This window comes from Thermobia domestica, chromosome 11 (assembly GCF_964235325.1).
Source record: "Thermobia domestica chromosome 11, izTheDome1.hap1.1, whole genome shotgun sequence".
NCBI classification, from domain to species: domain Eukaryota; kingdom Metazoa; phylum Arthropoda; class Insecta; order Zygentoma; family Lepismatidae; genus Thermobia; species Thermobia domestica.
In genome coordinates, this window is record NC_137464.1 from 63,112,383 (window position 1) to 63,136,509 (window position 24,127).

The following is a 24,127-nucleotide window of genomic DNA, read 5'->3' on the forward strand; positions in this document are numbered from 1 at the left end:
TTGTGTCTGATTAATAATTTAATGTTTTCAAACAACTTTTATCACTGCAATGCACGTTTTTATAAACTATAAATATTTCACTGATTTTTTTTTTGCCCAACCATCTTTAATTTGATAAATTACTACGGAGCCATCTGTCCGAAAATATGAAACTATTTTACAAAATTTCAAAATCCACCCATCACCCGTTTAATGGACAAAAAGGATATAATAGCAGTCAGTGTTGCCGATGTAATGTTTTTTTATTATTATTGTTATTATATTCTAAATCTGGCCACCCTATCCTACACGGTTGAGATTGTGTTATATTCTGCTGTGTCCATTCCCTTCGTCTGGCCTTTCAGTGATCGCAAGTTTCACTGAAAAAAGCAACTTTAACTGAAAAAACCGGTTGCCAATAATCTCTTTCTTATCGCTTTTTGCGAATAACCATGTTGTTTTGTTTTGCTTAAGAAGATAGATGTGTGGCCTAAAGGCCTTTCCCTATATTTGCACCTAATTGCTTATCTACAGCGCACAGTGGTTCAATTGCCACATCTAGCTGGACAAAATTCATAACCAAAGAAAACACGGCCGAGCACGTACAAAACCATGCACAGAGCGACAAGAAGCGATAAGGAGTCACATATCCTCACTGGAAGAACTATTATTGTGTTCAGTAGTATGATCAGCTGAAATGTATGCTTGACAAGTGGGAGGAAATTGTAACAATAGACGTATTTCTTCGGGAAGATGTTCACTGTGTTTGAGTGTCAATTTGCTAAGGTTTGTTATGCAGGGATCCGACGTGATTAACAACATGTGCCTTAAACCTTCTATGTTGTTGTGACGAGAACTTTTCATGGCATGATGTTCGCGGAACCTACGACAATCTTTATTCCAAGCTTCTTCTGCCTCCTAGGAAAGCTGTCCAATAGGAACCAGCGCAGATTCTACGATGTCCTTCGTTCAATAATATATGCCCAGATGACGGCATGTAATACCAGTTATAAAGGTCCACATATAATCGTGCAGTTTACAGAGAATACATACCAAGTGCGTCATAGTTAATTGCATAACAACTAGCAATGGTACGTAAGAGAACTTCAAATCGTTTAATCAACTCTTCATTGATGATAGTAATGGACGCTGATAATGACGGATTCAAGAAAAACTTGCGGGCAGTATTACCTCATTGCTTGTTCCGTAGCCTGGTTTCGGCACATCCACCAGGAGACCTATTACCTCACGAAAACTCTTCTGAAACAATTTCTTTCGTTGATAAACATTTGGATGATCCCTCTTTCTCACTTGCCAGGTTTTGATGTCCAGTCTATATGCAATGTGCAACAGACACTTAAAGCATCTTATCCAGGAATGCAAACTTGTCAACCAGAATTCAAATGTTGTTGTGTCAGGTGGTAGAGCTGTAGTTTTGTCTAGATCGTTCATTTGCTTTGAAGATGCACCACAGATGTAACATTGTCGATATGATTGTTTTGTGATATCACTACAGACCTTCCTATCTACCATTGTCAGCATTAATCTGTGTTTCACTACTATTTGCTGATCATTATAAGTGATAGTTGTTGGTGAGAGAACTTGTATTTGCTGCTGTATCTTTGTAAATTCTGAACGTATTAATGCTGCTGTTTCTTTCATGAACAGTAGCTAGATTGGCCGACAATAGCGTATTGGCAATGGCCGTGGATTACGTCAGAGCGTCTCTTAACCATATTGTAGTTTTAGACACACTAACGAAATAACAAACAAATATGTATCATCATGTATATCTTCTTCTGTATCTGAACTATACCATTGTTTGTATGCGCTCTGACCTGACGTGCCATCACAAACCCCATTTGAAGAACATGGTCATTTCTACTCCCTGATTGATCTCTCCCAGTATAGTACTGTTGCTGGTGATCAACCGCTCGATAGTATGATCAAGTAACGCTTGCACCTGCACTTCCGCGTATACGTCTGTAATAATATCGGCTGGGTAACACGCTTTGTTTGCCTCTAACAGTTTATGGTATGACGGATAGATATTTGCATTGTGAACTTTTGCCTGGTTATGAAATAACTGGTATTGTTTCTTTGTCAAATTCGCGTCAACATATGATGCTAATGCCTCATCGTTTGTAATCTTAATTGGTACTCTTGTCTCTGGACTCTTCTACGCCTTTTTGATTCGCGACCCCCTCCTGGGTGACACATCAATCTCTTTCACAATATAAGAAGCATCACGTTTTCCTTTTGCACGTAAACCCATGTGTGCTGCATACACCAACTCTGCAGCCGTTGATGTTGTACTAACGACTGTAACCGTCTTCTCTTTGTTTTCTCACTTGCTTCTTCAAACAGTTTTCTTGGACGCCCTATAGGTGTTCTCGGTGTCACACCTATACAAAATAATCCTGATCGTCGTAATGCCGCAGCATTCCATATGTTTGCAGGAAACTCCACTATACTGTCGAGCCACTTACCATATTTGGTTACAAAGTTAGTGTCTACTCATTGCACAACGACATTTTTGCCATTTCTCTTTGAGATGTATACAAAAACTAGCTGGAAACCTTTCTGACGCACTCTGCTGCATCCTCATCACAGTTCTGTAACCTTAATTTGTCTATTACACAGGTGTAAACAGTATTGGTTCTCTTGCTGCTATTGGGTTCACATCTAAATGCGTCGAAGAAGACTCGTTGTGTCAGCGTACCCTCCATTTTTGAAAGTACAAAAAGCAACAATTATGCAAACATATGCACGTCATAGTAATTATGCACACACTACAATTATTACTCTACACATCTATAGTCATTAGAAGCTGGAGACTGGTGGAGAATTGTTTCTACGCGTCAATTCACTATATCTACTCCTAAGTACATTGTACGTTCTTATTCGCTAGTGTTTCCCATCCCGCCATAGCTCACCCATAAATCCACAGCACTCCTCATTCATGTCACATGCACGTCACTCCTTCATCTATAGTTGCCATACTATATTCCTGGCATTGATCAACAGATGTCTGTGTTATATGCTGCAGACGTAAGGTCTAGCACGGAAACTGTCGATCAGCTGATTCTACATTGCATACAATTCATCTTGTTCGTCGGACCCGACATACTTCCCCATGTGTAATTGGGCACCTTACTGGTCTTTTCCCACCACTTGGGACCTTGCCCCAGGAATTCCCATCGTTTTCTCACTATTTCTCAGAACTCACTTTTTTACATTTTGTCCGGCTAGATGTGGCAATTGAACCACTGTGCAACGCCAGGCTTTCTATACCGTCGTGAACATGTGAACCATTCATCCCCTTTTTCCACGTTGTTGAATTGGGTCTAGGTTACGAACACCACATGTCATACATACCACATCACAGGAGCTGGTATAGACATCAACGATCGATGCAGCCACAAACGAATGAAAAAAAAATAAATAAAATAAAGTGGATAAAACAGACTTTTAAATATTTAATAAAAGCGTGGTAATTTGTTTGATGTTTTCTTCATTTGTAATGGTACCAGGAAGGAAATTTTATCTTTAAAAATTCAGCATATGCGAAACATAGTCTTTTAAAACTCATTTCGAAGTACTCAACAAATATTCTGAATTTTAGTGATTTCGATAATAATAATTTGTTACCCAATATTTTCTATTAGAATCACACAAGTGGGACTCATTATATCAGTACGCCCGTTACTTCACACTTTCGAATTCTGTTTACTGCAATAGATAGCTAGAGCGTTTATCTCGGCCGAGTTCGTTAATGGAGTTAATCCGTTAATACCTTAACGGGTAACGGTAGCTATCCCATTTTCTACTATTAGTTACACTCTCGTCCTTATATGACAACAAACATCCTTTAGGAACTGAGTTTTACCGGACGAAATTGAAGCTTAAAATGCTAATCCCTTTTATTACCTGACTAGGATAGCAGTGCTGATTTTGGCTGGGGATGCTAGTGTTGTTTACCTCAGTTATTGAGCGAGCAGAGTAGAACAGGAGAATGCCACTGCTGCACGGTATCCAACGCTTTTTCGAAGTTACAGTTTAAATGTTATCAGTAACCTAATCTGATTACGCTTAATAAAGAACGACATAAATTACACAGTATAGTTATTGAATGTAGAAATGATTCACCATTCCAGCAGTAATGAAAACATATTGTGGATAGTAATACATATACATGGTTATAGTTGTATGTGTGTGTAAGCCTAACACACATATACAACTCCGCAAGGAATAACAAAGAATCCCAAACGAAATCAATTGCTTGCTAAATGTCAACGAAATGACTTCTCCAATGTTGGTTTATGAAAAAAAAATGTTTATCACAATAAGAGATTCAAAATAACCCTTAAAAGACATATTTTCCGCTGCCAGATTCTAATTACTTGTACACTTACTTTTTCACCTCTCTTCGCGATCCTCATGTATTCCTCTCGTGACACACAGATTGAGAAACCTGGCGACAGAGGGATAAAGGCAGAAATGAAATTTGTCCGTGGGAATACAAGCCTTTGGTGCGGAAGACCTAGGTTCGATTTCCAGTGGCAGCCCATGTGGTTCGGATCTCATGTTAAACAGTAGGTGACATGAAAAGGGATGCTAAATTACAAATCAAGCAACCAACTAACTTATCCTTTGGACGCAGAATTCAATATCGATGAAACAAGTTCTCTTTTATATATATATTTATATTTATATTTATTACGATTTCCGCTGTTTGGAAATCTATATTGAAACTGAAGGAGCGTTTATACATGTACAATAAGATAACATAGTTATTTTATATGTATAAAATTTTTTATTGACGGATAAATTGATGACATAATATTGGATTTCCTAATCGATTATTGCTAATTCCTCGTATGGAATTAGTTAACTAGTTTGTAAATTAGCTAAGGTAATAATTCACATGGTCGTAAGTGTGGACAACTCCTGGTAATGATCATCAGAGGCGAATGACCTAGATTTTCCATGAATAGAATAGAATTTATTAGTATATAATGATTCCAAAACAATTATTTAACAATCTTTATGAACGATTCAGGGAGAGGCTGAGCTTCTGCTATTTGTGGTTCTCCCTTTCAGATTTTTTTATATATTATAGGATGGCGGGTAAATGCTTAATACATGTAGCTAAGGCAAAATTACATGAGGTTATAAATAATAATAATAATAATGACACACTAATATGGTAGTGTCTCAATTTTCTAACACTCTTTCGGCTGTTTTTCGAATTTGCTAGAAGTTTGCATTCTCTAATACTTAGTGGTATGGCACTCCAGACCTTAATACATTGGTAACTGATATTTTTGATGCCATAATTTAATCGTAATCTTGGTCTTTCAACTTGTTTGTTTGTCTTTGCACGTGTAGTAACTGAGTGCCTTACTTTAACAAATTGTGGTGAAAATATAACTGGATCTTTCTTGAAGATCCTGTACATTAGGCAATTTATCCTATAAAAATACAGTCTATCTAATTTTAGTATGTTCAATTCGTGGAATAGCGGTTCTGTATGCGCAAGGAAATGTTCATTTTTTTTATTTTTCTTATTACATTCTTCTGAAGAAATAGGAACAAGTTTCCATACCAGGTTTCGATTCCATATGAAAGGTATGAAATGAAATGAAATCTTTGAGTTTTACGTCCCACGGTTATGCCGGTTAGGCTAAAGGAGACGGTGATGATGAGTAATGAATGAAATGGTGGAATGAATAAAGTAGGAGGAAACGGGAGAACCCCGAGGAAACCCACGAACACGCTGTTTGTCCACCACAAAGTTCACTTGGCGGGGATGAAAGGTATGAGTAGATGAATCATAGTAATGTATTCTTCTGATTAATTGTAGAAACATGTTTGATATTATAAACATTAACGCAGTGTGTAGCGAAACTTTTTTCTGGTTTCAGACCAATGCTTTTCCCATGTGAAATGTTCATGAAACCAAACAAGTAGGTATTTTATGTTTTCAGCAACTGTTACTTTTTGAGAGCTTATTGTAATAGGATAATCAATAATGATTTTCATTTTATGTCTGTTCCTAAAGAATATGCACTTAGTTTTATCAACATTTAAGGTTAATTTGTTGATTCGAAACCACTGTAATAATCTAACTCAAAATTAATCGACTTCTGTATTAAGCCATGGTCCATGTTGCAAGACCAGCGGCATACTAAGGGAGTTAAGGTTTAAACAGCCAATTTACTACATTAAGATATACACACAAAAATCAAGCTTGACCTGAAAGAATTCGAGATTGAGTGCTCGAATCCCCTTGATGAAATTCTGCGTATGCCACTGTGTAAGATAAATATTGAATGGACCTTACAGCGGAAATAAAATTTTCATTCGTGGGGCAAAGCTGAATTAAGGACTGTAAAAGGCCAGAGAACTGCTCGATTAAAGCAGCGAAAAAATTGGATCTAATACATCTTGTATTTAAATCGGATCCTTACACTCTTCCCACTGTTATGCCGGCCAGGCTAAAGGAGACGGTGATGATAAATGAATGCAATGGTGGAATAAATAAAGTGGAAGGAAATGGGAAAACTCCGCGAAAACCCACGGACACGGTATTTGTCCACCATCAAACTCTAAAGAATCGAGATAAAAAAAGGCATCAACCCATTATATTATTTTTAAAATGCTGGTAGTGTTATGTTCCTTGTGCGTAATCATCGTAACTGGTTGATCGGACGATGTCTTGCAATTAATACGGTTGATAAGAAATGGTGCGGAAAAGCATATTAAATTAGGATTAAATAAATATATTTTAAAATGACAATGGAAAAAACGTGCAGGAACGTTTTTCATAAACTGCTTTATATCACATTGTTTCTAGTTGTATGTGGCATTCCAAGATAATAAAGATGATTTATTTTCACTTAGTACAGAATATTTGGCTAATTAAACTTTCTTGCATTTTTTCTTTCTGTTTTATTGCAGTAAGAAATAGCTATCTCTAAACTGAAGTAGGAAATACTTCTCTCAACATCATACGAGTGCTGAAGAAGAAAGTATTTTGTGATATAATAATAAACCAATGAGTTCAACTATAATTAGTAGGAGTTGTAGAAATTAATTTGGATAAAGATACACAATGATTTTTTGGTATCTATTCTTGATATACACAGTATACTTGCCTTCTTATATCATGATAGCGCTGGTGATATACTGTATTTTCCCAAGCAGCTATGCAAAACGTTTAGTCTGTTATCAGTGTATGTCAGTGACTACCGACAGACATCCTACATGTGACAATGAGTTTTGGAAAGGACTTACCGAAAAGGAAAAGCAACAACTACAGACTTCCTGCCCAAAATCAAGGTCGGACTTTTGCTTGAAGAGAGTGACATCTGTAGGTTCGGCTACATCGACTGAGCGAGGCTGCACGGGCAAGGAAGATCAATTAAACAAACAACGCAGTGTTGGCTGCCTTACAAATAAACACGGTGTAACAATTTGTCTCTGTAATTCTAACTTATGCAATAGAGTTAGTGATATAAACCTCAATAACAAATTGATATTAATGAGTTTGTTGTTTTTGTATATCTGTACATGATATTTTAATGCTTATCCTTGGTTAAAATCAATGATTATAACTTATATTTGTCGATATTTCTGTTTTATAATCTTGCCTTATGGTATCGTTTTATAATTAACGTGACTGCAGACTACAGCTTAAAGAAAGAAAAATCTAAGGTTTGAAACTGGAAGATCAAACTGTTCATTCAAACAAGAAACAAGCATATTGCTTACGTTGTCTCCAGTATCTCTGTTTATCGAAATGGGGAAATTACAATAATACTTAACATTAAATAATGCAGACACCAGTGAGAAGAAATTGGGATCTCAAAATCAACCTTCGGATATATTTGTTACGACTTTTTTCCTTACATACACAACACCTGCCCGCACTATTATTAACCTTCAATTTTACCTGCTTTATCGTGATTACAAGAAAGGTATGACAATTTTGATTTGCTAATAGAATAGTAACCTGTATTCATTTAGTTATCAGAAATATACAACTCAAGGGGGCTGCCGCCTGAGACTTTCCCCTCTTCGAATGGTGAAAGGCTTCTTAAACAGAAGGCTAGCAGGTTCTCTATTTTACTCTAGAACGAACGCTGTCTCTCACTGCAAAGTTTTAGAGGTGATTATTTCCAGAAACAGTACAATATTACTTTTTCAAAAGAAAATTCACCCAACATATCATTATCTTCTTGGCTCTCAAAGAATCGTATATTTTATATTGACTTGGCAACTAATCTCATTGACTAAGGACAACCTTAATCCAATTATCTTGTTTTACAGAATTTCAAGAGAATTATCTGTAAAATATACAGAATTTGCGATGCACATTTTAATCCTAAAGTTTACAATAGTTTCCAACTATGTAAAGTAAATTAGTTTTTGATATACGATTTTCAAACCCATTACCAGGACCAAATGAACAAAAAAATGGACTTCAAAGTCACGTAATTGTTTTTTAAATGGCTTCTGCTTTCACTATTTCATGGCTTCTGCTTTCGCAGTATTATTACACGTTCTATGATCTTCCTAATGATATATTTATATGAAGTTGATATATCCAAAGTTAAAGGAGTATTTACAGACATATTTTTTGTTTCATGACACCTTTTCATTTGTAACTAAACAAATCTTAATTAATTTAATTTGGTTACGGAATAAAACATATCTCTATTGAGAATGACATAAGATATATATATATAAAATTAGTAGCCTTAGTTCAATTACATACACTTAATACAATTATTCTAAAATATCTCTAAAATACGGGGACGTCCTGTTTTCAACGCGACTCTCTCCCTTCACAGAAAATTGTCCTGTATTTCAAGAAGAATGCAAACGGAACGAAAATGTCCCAGTTAAAAAAACTGCCTGTTTTTTGGCTCGTGGTTACGTGGTATAATTACAAAGTATTCTAAACATACTTCTTGTACGGACTTAATGAAAGATCAACATTTCTTAAAGAAGTTCAGTCATTAAAAAAAAATAAAAAAAAAATCAAGTGATAATGCCTCTAATCCAGGTTTCTGTTAAATGTTAAAAGGCAATGTAAAATGAAAATTAGAATAAGATTAAATACATAAAAATCTGGTTATTTTGAAAAGCTGAAATAGCTTTGGCTTACTGGCTTTTCTCCTTTTCCCTCATAGCGTGAATAAAGACACACACACAAACAAGACAATCGATGTGTGTTATAAAACTATACCAGTTTATTGAGTGTCCTTTTTTCATTAAGGTCTATAAGAAATTTATCTATATCAAAGATTCATCCAAGTACAATAAACAAATACAACATATTCATCGAAGTCTATGTAGAAATAATACGTAATGTCATACAAGAAAGTGTCGCCCAAACCTTATCGCTCTACAATTAGTGTGTCTATAAGGTTGCTTTGAATCATCCTACTTTTAAGCAATGCGGTAACTTAGCTAGACAAAAGTCTATTATGAATTTCAAATGATGATCATCTTACTGTGCATGTCTCGAGCAGCTGTTTCCCTGGACGACGACGGATTCTGACCCGGCCATCCATGTTATGAAGGCAGTATTGTGATTCGTCAGACTATGCAACTTGTGCCAATGCTCTCCAGTCCAACGACGATGTGTACTGCCCATTCCAGTATACCGTGGATACCGTGTGGTTTACATTGATACATGTGTGGGGCGTTGGCTGCGGAGTTCCATATCTAACATTGTGCGATGAACTGTGTGCTCAGACATTTGTGTTTTCTTCACCGTTAAAATCTGCTGTTAATTGCGCCACAGTTTACGCCGTACCTTATTGTACCAAATTCGACAGTCTACGATGACCGACTTCTTTAATAAGGGGGGTGGTTGTTCCATGTCATGTGGTGAGGTGTTGGTTCCACTGTCCTTTGACCAACTTTGGAAGATGCTAACCACAGCAGCTTGCAAACTCTCGACAAGTCGCTCTGTTTTCCCAGATGCTCTTTCTCAGCTGTCTAGTCATCAAAATCTGGCCCCTATTTAACTGATATATCGCCAGTCTTCCCCATTTTACACAAAAGCATCATGGTGACTGATCGAGAAAGATCCCTGACACCGTCTAGTGGGTGTACGTGCTGTACCCCGTGCCTCTTACATCAATCCAACAACCTTGTTCAAAGGACAGCGGGTGGTCAATGGTTTGCCTGGTCAATCATATATATTAGTGGGTGTGCAGAAAATAAGCTCAGCCACTTCATTAACAGGTCGAACATTTTAGTTTATATTGTAATATTTATTTCATGCAAACTATAACACAGCTTTATTAAATTTATAGCATGATTGTTCTGCTTATAGTAAAACCGAGTTATATAGTTAACAAGTAATGAATTACATACCTAGGTATATATATACATTTTTGATATAGTTACTTATAGCTTTATAGATTGAATTGACAATAACTTAAAGTTGGGAATATATGATTGAATGGAAAAGTATCGTTTGGGGTACGCGAAAAAAAAAAAAAAAAAAAAAAAAAAAAAAAAAAAAAGATTGAATATGAAGGAACCTCAGAAAATTGGAGAAAAAGAAAATACTAGCATGTTTAACATAAGCAATGTATGAAGATTTTTATAAGGTTGAAACACAGAAATCCCACTGAGGGTACGGAAAACATGTTACTTTAAGAAATAATGAAAAATATTGTCACGTACCATACTTTTCTGACCAGAGTATATACTTATTTATTAAAATAACTCGTAACAGTTTCAATAACTTAACGTTGTTTTCATCAGACGTTAACTAGAAGAAATATTCTCATAACATTCTTCAGTCTCATTCAATACCAAAAGTTATTGAAAATGTTTCGACTTATTTTAATTTTAATTACAGTATACTCTGGTCAGAAAAGTATTAATTATTCGTTAGATATGGAAGGAAAGAAATAAAAAATAAATAAATAAATAAAGACTTAAAAACAGTCAGCAGCTGCAGTAAACATGGTGCCCAACTAGACACTTCATGGCTACTTTCCTGTTAATTTCTTTCTTATATACCTAGGTAAATTTATCAATCTTATTACAGGTTTAATGAAAGAAGATCGAATCAACTTAAATCAACCTTTTTAAGCTCAAGGAAGACAAGCGACAAATAATTTATGACCTCAAAGGACTGAAAACTAAGCACAAATAAGAATGGGGCCTATTATTCTTACTGCCATTCTGTGTCTTTATCTGCAAAGTGTGCAAGGTCTCAGATGTTATTATTGCATAGGAAATAGTACAAACGTCTTGTCCCTCTGTAATACTGGCTTCTGGCGCAACGATACGAAGAAGTTAAGCAAGCAACTTGAAGTTGCATGTCCAGAAAAAGAATCAAAATTTTGTGTGAAAACAGTGTATCCCAAAACAGACCATTATGTGACAATTCGAGGATGTAAACGATCTATAGATGACAGGAAGATGGAATTGAAACCAGGATGTACAACGTTAGAAAATCAGGTCATGGTTTGCTTATGTGATACAGATTTGTGTAACTTAACACCCAGAAAAAAACTTAACGTAAATGTTTTACTGCTATTGTTAACTACAGCCTTAATTGCTGGCCATTGATAGTGCAGTGCTAGTACGTTTTTCACATTACGGCCGTCAATATCTTTTCCTGAATAATGGTATCAAGAAGTGTATCCGAGAAAGAGGAATATGCTGAAGTGTTAACTACTGGACACACCTTAAGAATTCTGAATAGACAACATCAACATCAATCTTTTTGATCTATTCGGGACGACATTATTTCAGAACAACTTCAGGACCTTGGCAGAATAAGGCTGCGACAAATCTAGACAAACAGTAAAATTTTTGTTCTCGCACTCGGCTAGTATATAATCCGCATCTTTCACATTTACACGTTCTTGTTATGTATTGTTGTATATTTACAAGGAAATGTATATTTCCTTGCAATTTGATAGTAAATAAAAAGAATAATTAAATATGTCGTCTCATTCCGTAGTTTGATCATATAAAGAGAAACGATAAAATTGAGTTTAAAAAAATAATCTATTTATGTAGGAAAACACTGTTAAACTTTTTGGTATCTTTGTTTTAAATAAACAATTTCAACTTTATACACAGTCACATTTAGTCACAATCCAAATTACCCATGATACAGGAGATTTATTCTCCTGTAACGAACATATGCACAGAACGTTCTGATGTGATCATTCGAGAGGCTCTTTCACTGTTCACGATGCCTGCCAACTGCTGGGCGTCGTATTTCGAATAGAGCATTGTAACAGTCATGTTGCTCTCACTTCCTCCTCGAGGATTCTGGTTGAATTCCTATAATAAATAAATGCGTAAGTCAGTGATATAGTAATACCTTACAATGAGAATACATTTTGAAATAGGAAAAAAAAGAAAAAATCACGAATATTGGAAATATTTCGGATTTCTATTTAATTTTCTTTTCATAAAAATTAAAGTCGACTCAGTAAAATACAGCTTGCCAAGTAATGTTATTCTTTCGTTTCTATATCCACCTCCCTTAGCATAAAGGGTATAATTGTGGGAACGTTATACTGAAAGATTTCAATTGATTTCTTTTGTTTCTATAAGACAGACATTTCAGCTATGTCCAATCTTCCGATCAACCTCCTTGTTAGAGCATAACAACTGCACACTATCTTGATTACATTCCAAAGATCTTCCACTCTTTCTATTTTATTTTTAAGTTTTACAATTATGATTTATACATTTAATATTTTTATACCCTTCCTTTGCTGTAACGTAGGTACTACACCTTAGGGTGGTCCTTATACATATAGTGAAATTTCAAAATAAAGCAATTTACTCTCTGACCCTCTCAAAAGTTTTCTTTTCATATAAAAATAATATGTGCAAAATATCATGTAAGAATTTTAATATTTAGAGGTGGCTCAACAATGTTAAAGTTTTGCCATGTAAAAGCCTAATGCTAATTGTTCGAGTATTCCATGTTTCACACAGTCAGTTACTCACAGTAAATCGATGTAAAAGTTTCGTATAGTCTCTACTGAATTATTACAGAACAACATATTTCGATTTTGAATAATCCCATAGAGGTTTGCAATCACTGATCCTGAAGAAAAGTAGATTTCCTTACAACAGGGAACTTTTCCCGTGTGTGTTCGATTACTTGGATCGCGTACTGCAAATGTTCTTTAGTCTTAAAGCGTCCTGACTAAGTCGCTTCTTATATTGGGGCGACACCACACTGCATGATCATTTGTGGTTGATGTTAAGCAAATAATTAACTTACCGGCCTTAAATCCATCCTTATCATTTCATACATCAGAATCTTCACTGAGTATACCATCTGGAATGTCAAGAAGAGCAAATATATTTCTGTTTCTTTTTGTCACAAAATCGACGTGTCTTACTTTCTACCATCGCACCTCTGCTCGGGTTGATAGATCTTCTCCCCCGTCTATCTCTGCTGAAGATTGCACCATAGCTCATTTTGTGTTAGAGTCTAACTCTGGATCAGAGAGACTAAAGAAGATCAAATCTTCCGACAGGTACCATAGATGTGTCAATGTTGCTTCACCAATCTCACGTTAGGATAAGCACAAAGTTCCTTAAGGAGTTGGAGATTATTTCTACCTGTCGTAGAAGCCTGGGGTACCAGAAAACATTATTTAACATAAATCCTCGCGAGAAATATGTTGAGATCTCGCAATCCTTGCAGCTCTGTCTGTGTCAACTTAAATTGGGAACGGAACAACCAAACTTAAGACTGTAGATTGCCTTCGCCATCCAGCGAGCTTGATGCATTGACCCAGGAGCTCGGAACTTGATCTGTGTTGATGGACCAGATGGTGAACTTCCCAAGAAGATTATCAACAAGAACAGTTCGCAATAATCATCTTGCGATTGATGATCCTGCAGTTAGTGTTCATAGAAAGGAAATACTCCATCCTGGACACTACGAATTTATGCTGCTGGAAAATCATCTGAGATGACATCCTCATACTTTCCCTGGTTAATGGATGGCCACTGTTGCTTGAAACGTTTGACCATGAGAATGACTGGTGAGCAGATGTGTCCTAAGCATGCTCCAAAGCAGAGAACAATATAAGTTTCAGGATGTGATGTCGACATCCGAAGTGAAGAAGACTATGGCCTAATAGCTGTTCAAGAGTGATACACGCTCCTTATGACAGCAACGGACAGAAGAGAACTGCGCCCATCGACGATCGAGCAGTGGATTATGCAATGTAATCACACCATGGGATTCAGCCATCTTGGAGCACTGGTCATGGCGGATCATGGTGTTGGCTCGACGATGAAGCACGACAACGGTGTGAACTTGTTTGCGTCATGGGCTCGATTGCGTCTGCTGAATGCTGGATTAGACATACTTATGCCTTTGGATTGGCTTCATTGACTCTAAACTACAAACGCTTCCTGATATGCTGACTGGAAGAGGGTCTGTTTTGGGGCAATTCTTCCTTCAACTTTTTTACAGAATTGTCCAGTCACAGCGACAGAATGGAAGTACTGATGTGCAACGTCATTAAGTATAAATAGTCTCGGACGCTAACTATTGATAACTCTGCCAGTAACCATTTCATCATCCCTTTCTTCAGACAACTCCGGACGCCATATTTCTGCACAACAACAATGCCTGGCCACATGTATCATGGGATGTGCAAGCTTTCTGCGAGGAATGACGGGTATTCCTGCTTTAATGACTTGCACGGTAGCTTAACAACGTCCGTCTAATACGTGTAAGATATGATTGGTCGTACCTGCTCGCCGCAGTATCTAGTACGGTGTCTATATCTTGTAGTCTCGCCGCAAGAACAAATCCAAGGTCTATTTAATTCGATGTCATGAAGTATTGTGTCTAATTGTAACACGTAGAACCTTTCGCCATACTGCTTTATCAAGGTTAAAATGGTTGTTCAGTTCTGAAACTGTAATCATTTTTGTATAATCATGTACTGAATCTGTGGCATAAATTTCACCGTCTCTCTCGGTGTTTCAACTTTCAAAAACAGCCATGTATTTAATGTCAAGTTTACATAAAATCATATGACACTGAAAATTTGCAATAACCAGATCTTTGAAGTTAATTAGTTTTAACTCAATCAATGAAACACAGAATGGATTTACTCTGTTCCGATAATACTGCGACTTATGAACAATATATCTTATTATTTTCTTTTTCCTTAGCGAAATTCTACATATATTTTCGGTTCTGATACAGATCAATGTTACTTAGCTTTATTTTCCTATACTTTTTCCACGTTATCCATTGCAAACATTTTCCAGCCGATGAAATCAGAATACACTTTTCGGCGTCAAACTTCGTTCTATACAAAAACATCTTGTAAATTACAGTCATCAACTTATTTATCCATAATTCTACCTAATTTCTTTTCTATATCAACTTGACTTAAAGAAATGATATACAAAGAGTGAAAAATTGTACGACTGTATATCACTGAATTCGGACCTACAGAGGATTTAGAGTAGTATAAAATGAAGTATTTCCTTTACTTCTTATACATAATTGGATAAATAAAGTTCAAAGGGAGTCATGTAGAGACCCATAGGCAAAAAGAAATTAAGAACATTGATCTGTGCTGGTAACTCTTATGCTTAGTATACTATGATCTAATTAAAGCTACAAGTACAGATATCAAAGAAAACGACAGTACCTGCATCAAATTGCACATTTCGCTATAGAAGATGGGATACGTTGGTGGCTGATAGAACACAAGATGCCTGATACCTTTGATCCGGAGACGTCGAAAGAAATGACACCTTTCACTATACAACAAGAAATGAGCTTTGTTGTGAAAGAAATAGTCCCTGGCTCTTGCAATTTTTCCCTCCTGCAAGAAAACATATATTTATCTAGATTAAGATTTAGTTACAGAATATTTGATCAAAAACGGAAATGCGATACAGTGAGCACTTTACAAGACAATCATATGAGTATACAATTCTCGTATACTCTATTTTTAACACTTTAGAATGTACGCAGAACACAAACAGATAAAATCAATAAACCTGAAATAAATAAATTCGTATACCTATATATTACTAAGTGGTGTTTCGTTATCTACTCAAAATGTATATTACTGAGTGGATACTTTCAAATATTTAGGATCAATATTAACAGACGAAAACCATATTCACGAAGAAATTAAATGTCGATTAAAAGTAGAGAATTCGTGTTATTATTCACTTCAAAATCTCTTGTTGTCGCGAATTTTGTCGAGAAATTTGAAGCTTAAAATATGCAAAACGATAATCATGCCTATTGTTCTGTATGGTTGCGAAACATGTTCGCTTGCTCGAAGAACGCAGCTTCAAAGTATTTAAGAATGAGATCCTGAGACGAATATTCGGACCTAAGAGGAACAGGAATGTAGAATGGCATAAATTTCATAACAAGGAACTACATAATTTATACCGTTTATCAAACATTGTTAGAGTCACCAAATCGAGTAGTCTCAGGTGGGCATGTCCTGTAGCCAGAATGGACGAAAGTAGAAACACTTTCAAAGTTTTAACTGGAAGTCCAGTTGGGAAACGACCATTAGGGAGATCTAGGTGCAGATGGGAGGACAATATTAAGATGGATCTTGCAGAAATACGACTACAAAGTAGAAACTGGATACAGTTGGCTAAGGATACAAGTCAGTGGAGAGCTTTTGTGAACGCGGGATTGAAAGTTTTCGTTAGATATTTCGTAATCAACTGTAGAAATACCCATGAATTTACCACTCCTACCGGCTTTACACAAACAACTGTTTTGAACCTACACGTGGTTCATCTTCAGATTTCTGAGGAATATAAATGGGAAGTAAAATTAAAAGGAAAACTTGCATGAACTCCTTCCCACTCTGTAGGTAATTATTAAAAAAAAAAAAAAAATAGCAATTTGGATGGTAAAGGATCTCACACTTCCCTTATGGAAAAACTCTTAGGTTATTGTTTTTTAAATTTGTGATATTTCAATTCTTCCCATCTTAATGAACTAAGGTCATAGTGGGTACAACCGTCGGAAAGGTCTCCTAAGCCCTTTAATTAAGCACTTAATTACTGCAAGAAAGATCACGAAAATGAGGCTTTCAAGATTGAACTATTAATACATTACTCCGCACGATAACTCTTGAACGAAAGTGATTTTTTTAAATTTTGTTTTTTTGCAATAGATAAATAGAGCAATTAGTTCTACAGAGTTTGTTAATGAAGACAATCTTGTGCAGTTTAAAAATATAGAAGCCATTTCTTTATGTCTTCCGTGATCTTTCTTGCTGTCTTTACTAGAGTTTATTTTCTTCTTTTTGCTATTATATTGTTAATATGAAGTGAAAAGAGGTTTATAGGAATATATAAAGCTTGTTGTTCTTTGCTATTTTGAAATAATGTTAAAGAATTTAATATTTTTGTTTTCTTTAGAAAAGAAAGAAAAAAAGATATTTCGCACGAACTTACAATACATTAAGAAATAGCTTAGATTAATTGATTTAACAAATAAATTGTTATAGTATAATTGGATTAAAAAGATAATTGAATGGTGAATGATTGGAAGATCGGGTAATGGTATGATTCGATGATCAGATGACCAGTTGGTGGACCATTGCATGATAAATGGATAGATAGTAGATAATGGATGATTGGGTGCTGTACGCTTGAATTTAAAGGATGAACGATAAATGATTGAATGCTAAATGGATGAATGATGGATGGTTAGAAGATGGATGTTTCATTGATCGAATGATAGATGTCTGAATTATAAATGAATGGATGAAGAGTTATTAGATGATAGAATAGTGGATGACTCAATGATGAAATGGAGAATAATAAATGACTGGACGATCGAACAGTAATTCAATTATACATCATTGAATCGTCTACTTGTTAGATCACTTAATTCACGTTAATCCTTAAGGTACTGTGGTTCTTTTACAAAAGACACTTTTTTTTCCTCTCCTCTAATATGAATACAAAATCAAAAAAAAAAAAAAAAAAACAATTATTTTAAAATAGCAGAAAAGAACAAGCTTACATATTCCTACATTCCCTTTTTCACTTTATATTAACACAATAATAGGCAAAATCCAAAAAAAATAAATTAGATAAAGATAATAAGGAAGATCACGCAAAAAAATAAATAAATAAAGAAGATCCCCATATTCTTAATCTCAATAGGATTGACTCTATTAACAAACTCGACCGAGATAATCGTTCTAACTATATACTGAAAAAAAAAAAAAAATCCTTCAAGAGGTATCGTGTGGAGTAGTTCTACACTACACATGATTGACTCCATTAACGAACTCAGTAGAGATAATTGCTCTCCATAAATTCTGTTTTTTTGTAATTTATAGCTATCATGTCCAAGCGTTTTGTCCAAGAACTATTGTGTGGATTCGAATGTAAAGAGTGGCTCAATATGCTTACTCTGCACGGGATTGTCTCCATTAACAAACTCGTTAGAGATGATTCCTTCTATTGCAAAAACAGAATTTAAAAATTCAGCTTCGTTCAAGAGTTATCGTGCGGAGTATGCACTAACAGTACAATCTTGTACGTCTCACTTTCGTGATCCTATTAATTTAGGGCTCGATTAGAAGGCTTGCAAGATCTTTCCGCTTATTGCGCTTATTATGACTTGTTAAGTCAAATATTAAGAATCGAAATATAACATTTAAAAAAAATAATAAATAAATAAAAATAAAAAAAATAACCGAAGCGTTTTTCCACAAGGAACAGCAGGGATCCTTTTAAGGTTTTGAAAGTATCTACTTGTTTTTCTCCCCCTTCCCCCCTCCCCCTTCATTCCTTCAGAAACCTAACGATGATTCTTGAGTAAGTTCGGAACGTTGTTAACGTATAAGGAAGACAAGAGTCGATAATCGTATAGTAAGTTTGTTTTAATTACATAATGTCAATGTTATTACTAAATGCTATTACCCTCAAACTGTAATCTGTCTGCCAATCTTAAAATCATACCGATATCTCTTCATGCCACATTACGGCAAAATGGCATTCCTCGGAGAAAAAAAGTCTTATGAAAGGACTCTACTGACTGTAACAAACATCATCAATGGCTCTAAAACTAAACAAACAACAGAGATCTCAATAAGAATTTACAGGACTTAATTCCCTCGCCTTCCTATTCCCGGAGTTAAGGTCAAAGGCATACAGTCTAGAATTCTAAAATTCTGAATATGTATTGTGTATGATAAAGATGCTCCACAAGCCTTTTCGGACTACATAAGACGACAAATGCTTTTCCACATTTAACGAATGTCAAAGGATGTCAAGCACTACCCCTCTCTTGGGGCAAGGTTCACATTTCGAGCACGAATACCTTGATTTTCCAGGATTTACGATTTACAAATTTGCAGGCCTATATATAGTGTAAAAAAACAAAACAATATTTCCCTAGAGCAGAGGCTTCCTCATTTATGTATGTACCTGTATATATAGTGTGTGTATAGGTAAACTAACTCATTTTACAAAATATCTTCTGCCAAATAGCCGATTAAGGGAAAAAGAGAAATGGACTCTGAGAAGTAAAAATTCATACTTAAAATTCTCTGACTTTTCCAGGACTTTTATGACTAAAATGAATTCTATGGTTTTCCCAAGTTTTCCAATCCTATAGAAACCCTGTAGGGGTTGTGGGAATTATTGCTTTCCCAGATGTTGATTTCGATGGGTACCTTACACTTTTGACCCCACCACCACTCATTAGCAAGGTAATGAAGAGAGTACCAGACTATGCCTGAGTCCCAGGGGACCGAAATCCCCCTACCAATTTTGGTCACTGGTGTATTGAATCTTACTACCATCAACATATTATATTTTCTAAATTACTCGATTTGAGTGTCCCCACAGACCGCAGAGTCCATTCCAAACTGGGAACCTCTAGAAACAAGAGGGATCTCTAGTCCCAGCCCTACCTACTTACCTCTGTTGCTCAAAGTCTCCAACGAGATATCGTGCAGATGTGCCAGGAACACGTCAAGATGCTCCCGCACATCATCCCGGATCCAATAGTACGTTTGAGTTTAAGACCGAAGTCTCTTTACCTAGATAAGAACCTCCCTTCGATTGGAATCGGAAACCTTTACCCAGTTAATCTGGAATCAGCACCTTCTCGTAATCTCGGCTCAATCCTCTCGGGGTCAGACTACTGTTTCTCTCCCCCGAAAGGATCGTCCAAGCAATACCTAATTACGGGAGAGGAACACCACACATTAGTGGATCCAATGACAGATGTTGGAATGGTAATTTCACTTGTAATTTTCTATTTGTTATTTCTTTTTCTTGAAGATATTCTTACATAAGGTAACGAGCACACGCCGAAGTGGCCCAAGAGTGATATGGAGGTATGGCACCAGGCTATGGTCGCCTTTAACCTCTTACGTACCCGTTTTACAAAAGATAGGTGAATCCCCGGGTCGTTTAGAACAAGGACAGATCCGAAAGTAATTTCCGCCTCCGCAGGAGACCAAACCAGGGTCATTCGGTTAGTAGGTACACTATGGCGCTGTATTCTGTCGTATTACCATGAAATTAGACAGCGTGACTCAAATATCCTTACAGTGTACAAGTTAGCAACGGCTGTATAATACACATTGAAAGGTACTTACATATGTAATGCAAAATTTACTTTATTTGCAACTAATACCAATAAATATAGAAATACTCGTCCAAATTAGTCATTGCACTAACTATTAATCCAATATTTCGACTCATGATGGCTCTGCTCTCGAATGCTTACTTCCTGTAGGAAAAATCCCTAATTCAATTGCGGAATGTGTAAGCCTCTGGTGGAGAAAATCGCATCCATAGATTATCTCACAGTTTTCCGATTTCTCCACCTGCTCATTCCATTAACTGCTCTATCATTATTCACTTACAATTACCATCTGCTTTCATAAGTTTATAAACTATAACTACAGATGTTAGCCTAAAACAGAAAATTTCGGATGGTAATACACGATTCCATGTCATTTGAAAGATAATCAAAATAAATAAATAAAATAAAAATATTCCATTCCTTTCTTTCTCCCAAATTCCCCAGCTGAGGCTAAATTAACCCTTACATGTGACGGGTTAACATGGCCACAGATGCCGGAAGCTCAGAAATCTAATTCCTAACAAGTTCAACAATATTCTACAAACACGACACTAATGATGGTTATCAAAATAATAGAAACATACATAGGCGAGAATGCGAGTGCAGTGCCTGGCTGTTCTTAACAGTGTTTAGGTGATCGTCTGTAGTAAATCAGATGAGAAAGAATGAAGCCTGGTAGACGGTGATGATGCAAAATGAAAGAAGACTTTCAGTTTCGAAGAGTTCAAATTGCGGGTGCGTGGTTAGTTGGTGCAAGTGTATCTCAGGTGAATACTGTGTTAGGTATGTCGCGAGGAATAGTGCCCAAGGTGATGCTGGCCTACGGAACTCAATTACAAAACAACATCGGCGAAGGATAATAGTGGACGGAAGAGACGGATCGCCAAGCATTGAAGACAATTCTCACCACGGACCACAAGAATGCGAGGAAAATAACTGTGGAACTCAGTCTGCAGCTAAAACAGTTTATCGGAACATAATACCCCGATGCGAGTTGGTCGGGTTACAATTTTCAAACCGCTGTTTACCACTAACAACACTTTAGCGCACAAAGAATGTGTCGAGAGGCCCCGAAACGCGTAATATAGTTCGATTCTTACTCGTAGGAATTTCCAACAGGCCACGTTTATGTATGGCGCACGCCCAAAGAAGTTTATGCTCCGAATTGTGTTCTCCCTATCGTGAAATCTGGCGTCGACTCTGTGATATTAGTAACTATTTTCTGGTGTATCATGGGCCTCGTGATTGCGCTCATAATTACTGCCAGTGATTATCTGGACATCTTTAGTAACTATCTGCATCCTATGGTACAGATGTTGTTTCCAACCAATAATGACAATGCGCCAATTCACACTGATGAAGCTGTTGATGTAATGGTTTCATGAACAGCAGAATGATCTACAGTACATTTGCCGTCCCGTTCCACTCCAGACCTCAGAATTATTGAACATCTGTGGTCAGTTCTGGAGCTCAGAATCCAAACAGAAATCCTCCACGCTCGCTGATGGAAATCAGTAGACACACTATATGAGTAGCTTAACAAATAAAACACAGTTCTGACCAGAGCAGAATGAAATATATTAAAAACTATACTTACAATGTGTTACAGTTTCAAGGACCTAACGTCCTCTTCATCAGACACCAACACTCAGAGTGTTGGTGTCTGATGAAGAGGACGTTAGGTCCTTGAAACTGTAACACATTGTAAGTATAGTTTTTAATATATTTCATTCTGCTCTGGTCAGAACTGTGTTTTATTTGTTAAGCTACTTATCCAGAGCTATGGAGTTTGTTCACTATATGAGTAATGGTACAATAATCTTCTGGAAACTTTATCATATCACGACGAGTCAGAGTTGTTCTCCGCACTAACCAAGTAAGCTGGATTTTCTTCAGATGTTTCCAATGTTTCGATAACCATCTCTTTATTGTATATAAAGTGATTCTAAGAAACAAATTATCAGCACAGTTCTCGTTGAGTCCCTATGATCCGGCTTGACATTATCGTACTACAAGAGGTTTACATCTTACATTCTTATATAATGGTAAGAAGATAATGGCAACAAAACTTACCTTAGAATATTCGCATATCTGCACAAAACTAATTTCTTCCCTTTTAAAATAGTTTCGTAATCTAACGAAGTCAAAATATGAGGGAACATAAATCAGAACATGATTCATTATTTTGTCCTTAAATTGCGGCAGTATCTTTGATATAAAGAAATCAAATCTTTTGTCGATAACTTCTTGAGCTGATTTCGTTTCAAACCGTTGGAACACCTGCATAAGAAGAGAAAATATAATGTGATAAATATAAAAAATGACACACCAATTACGTAAAAATTTTAACGCAATTTTAGAGAAAAATACAAACAGGCGGTGTTTTTAATATGATTATTGTAAGCAGTTGGGGACACGTCAAGTGGTTAGAGCGTTAGATTCATGTCTGTGTGGTCCCAGGTTCGATTCCCAGCTGGTGCTTCCTCAATTTTCGGCGTCCACTAGCGTCGTGAGGCAAACTGGGAAGTCACGTGACGGCCACTAGGTCTAGAAGGCTCCCGATACGCCGGCTAACGATAGGGCGACGGCCCGTCGCTAGGCTGGACGTAGTTCCACCAATCGATAACAGATGGCGTGGAGAGGCTCAGACCCACAAATCGGGCCGTTACGCCACCTAGTTTGGTTTCTATTGTAAGCAGTTACTAACCTCAAGCTTCTAGTACACGAATACTAAAAGTGGTTAACATTTGTAGTAAAAATGTGTTGCTTGCATATTATCTAGTTACAAGTTCCTACACGTTAATTTGGACTCGATATTCGATTCCGCAAAAAATACTGCACATTTATTTTAACAGAAATAATTATACAAAAAGTAAGCTAGCTAATTATTTTGGGATACATAGGAAAAGAGCGATTATCATATTATCTTCATTTCGAATTCATCTGTCGAAAATTCTGCAAGGTTTGTTTTTTCCTTTTTCTGGAAACTACTCAACAAGTGTACTGAAAACAAATATTTCTATATTGTAGCTAAACTCGTGTGACTAATTTCGGTCTCTTTCTAAAAAATAAGCTATCTGCACAATATAATAACGAAATCACTTGCATAGGAGCTTAACAATACTTTTCAACTGATAAGCTATTTGTCTTGAGGAGCTAGCTTTATGCTTAATCCAACTGGGTTCACGCGGTGTTGTCAATTTACGACAGGAGGTAATGTAAATTCCCACACTACTGCGAATGTTATTGAAACTAGATGCGCTACTTACAAGTATTGTATTTGGTCTAGGAATTAATTCGTGCGGTTGGTACGCACACATTGAAGCTGTAGTACAAACACAAAATACATAAATACCTTAAGAAAAATATTGTCCATCGCTAGCAACCACTTTCGCCCATCTGTCAGGCAATGTACGGATTCCGTGGCGAAAGAAGTCCTCATCCTTGGAAGCGATCCAGTCAGAGACCCATGTTTCGATATCTTCTGAAGAAGTAAACCGC

At 36.3% G+C, this 24,127-nt stretch overlaps 1 protein-coding gene across 1 annotated transcript in view; it reads right to left on the reverse strand.

Annotated features, from left to right (window-relative positions):
• Positions 1-12,052: 12,052 nt before the first annotated feature.
• LOC145664102 (U3 small nucleolar RNA-associated protein 25 homolog) overlaps positions 12,053-24,127 on the reverse strand; it is a 36,032-nt gene continuing 23,957 nt past the window's right edge. The window contains exons 6-8 of the mRNA XM_081730452.1: positions 22,700-22,906; positions 15,678-15,854; positions 12,053-12,312 (exon numbers count right to left, since the gene is read on the reverse strand). Coding sequence (XP_081586578.1) covers positions 12,148-12,312; positions 15,678-15,854; positions 22,700-22,906 — 549 coding nt within the window. The 3' untranslated portion in view covers positions 12,053-12,147. The remainder of the gene's footprint in view (positions 12,313-15,677; positions 15,855-22,699; positions 22,907-24,127) is intronic.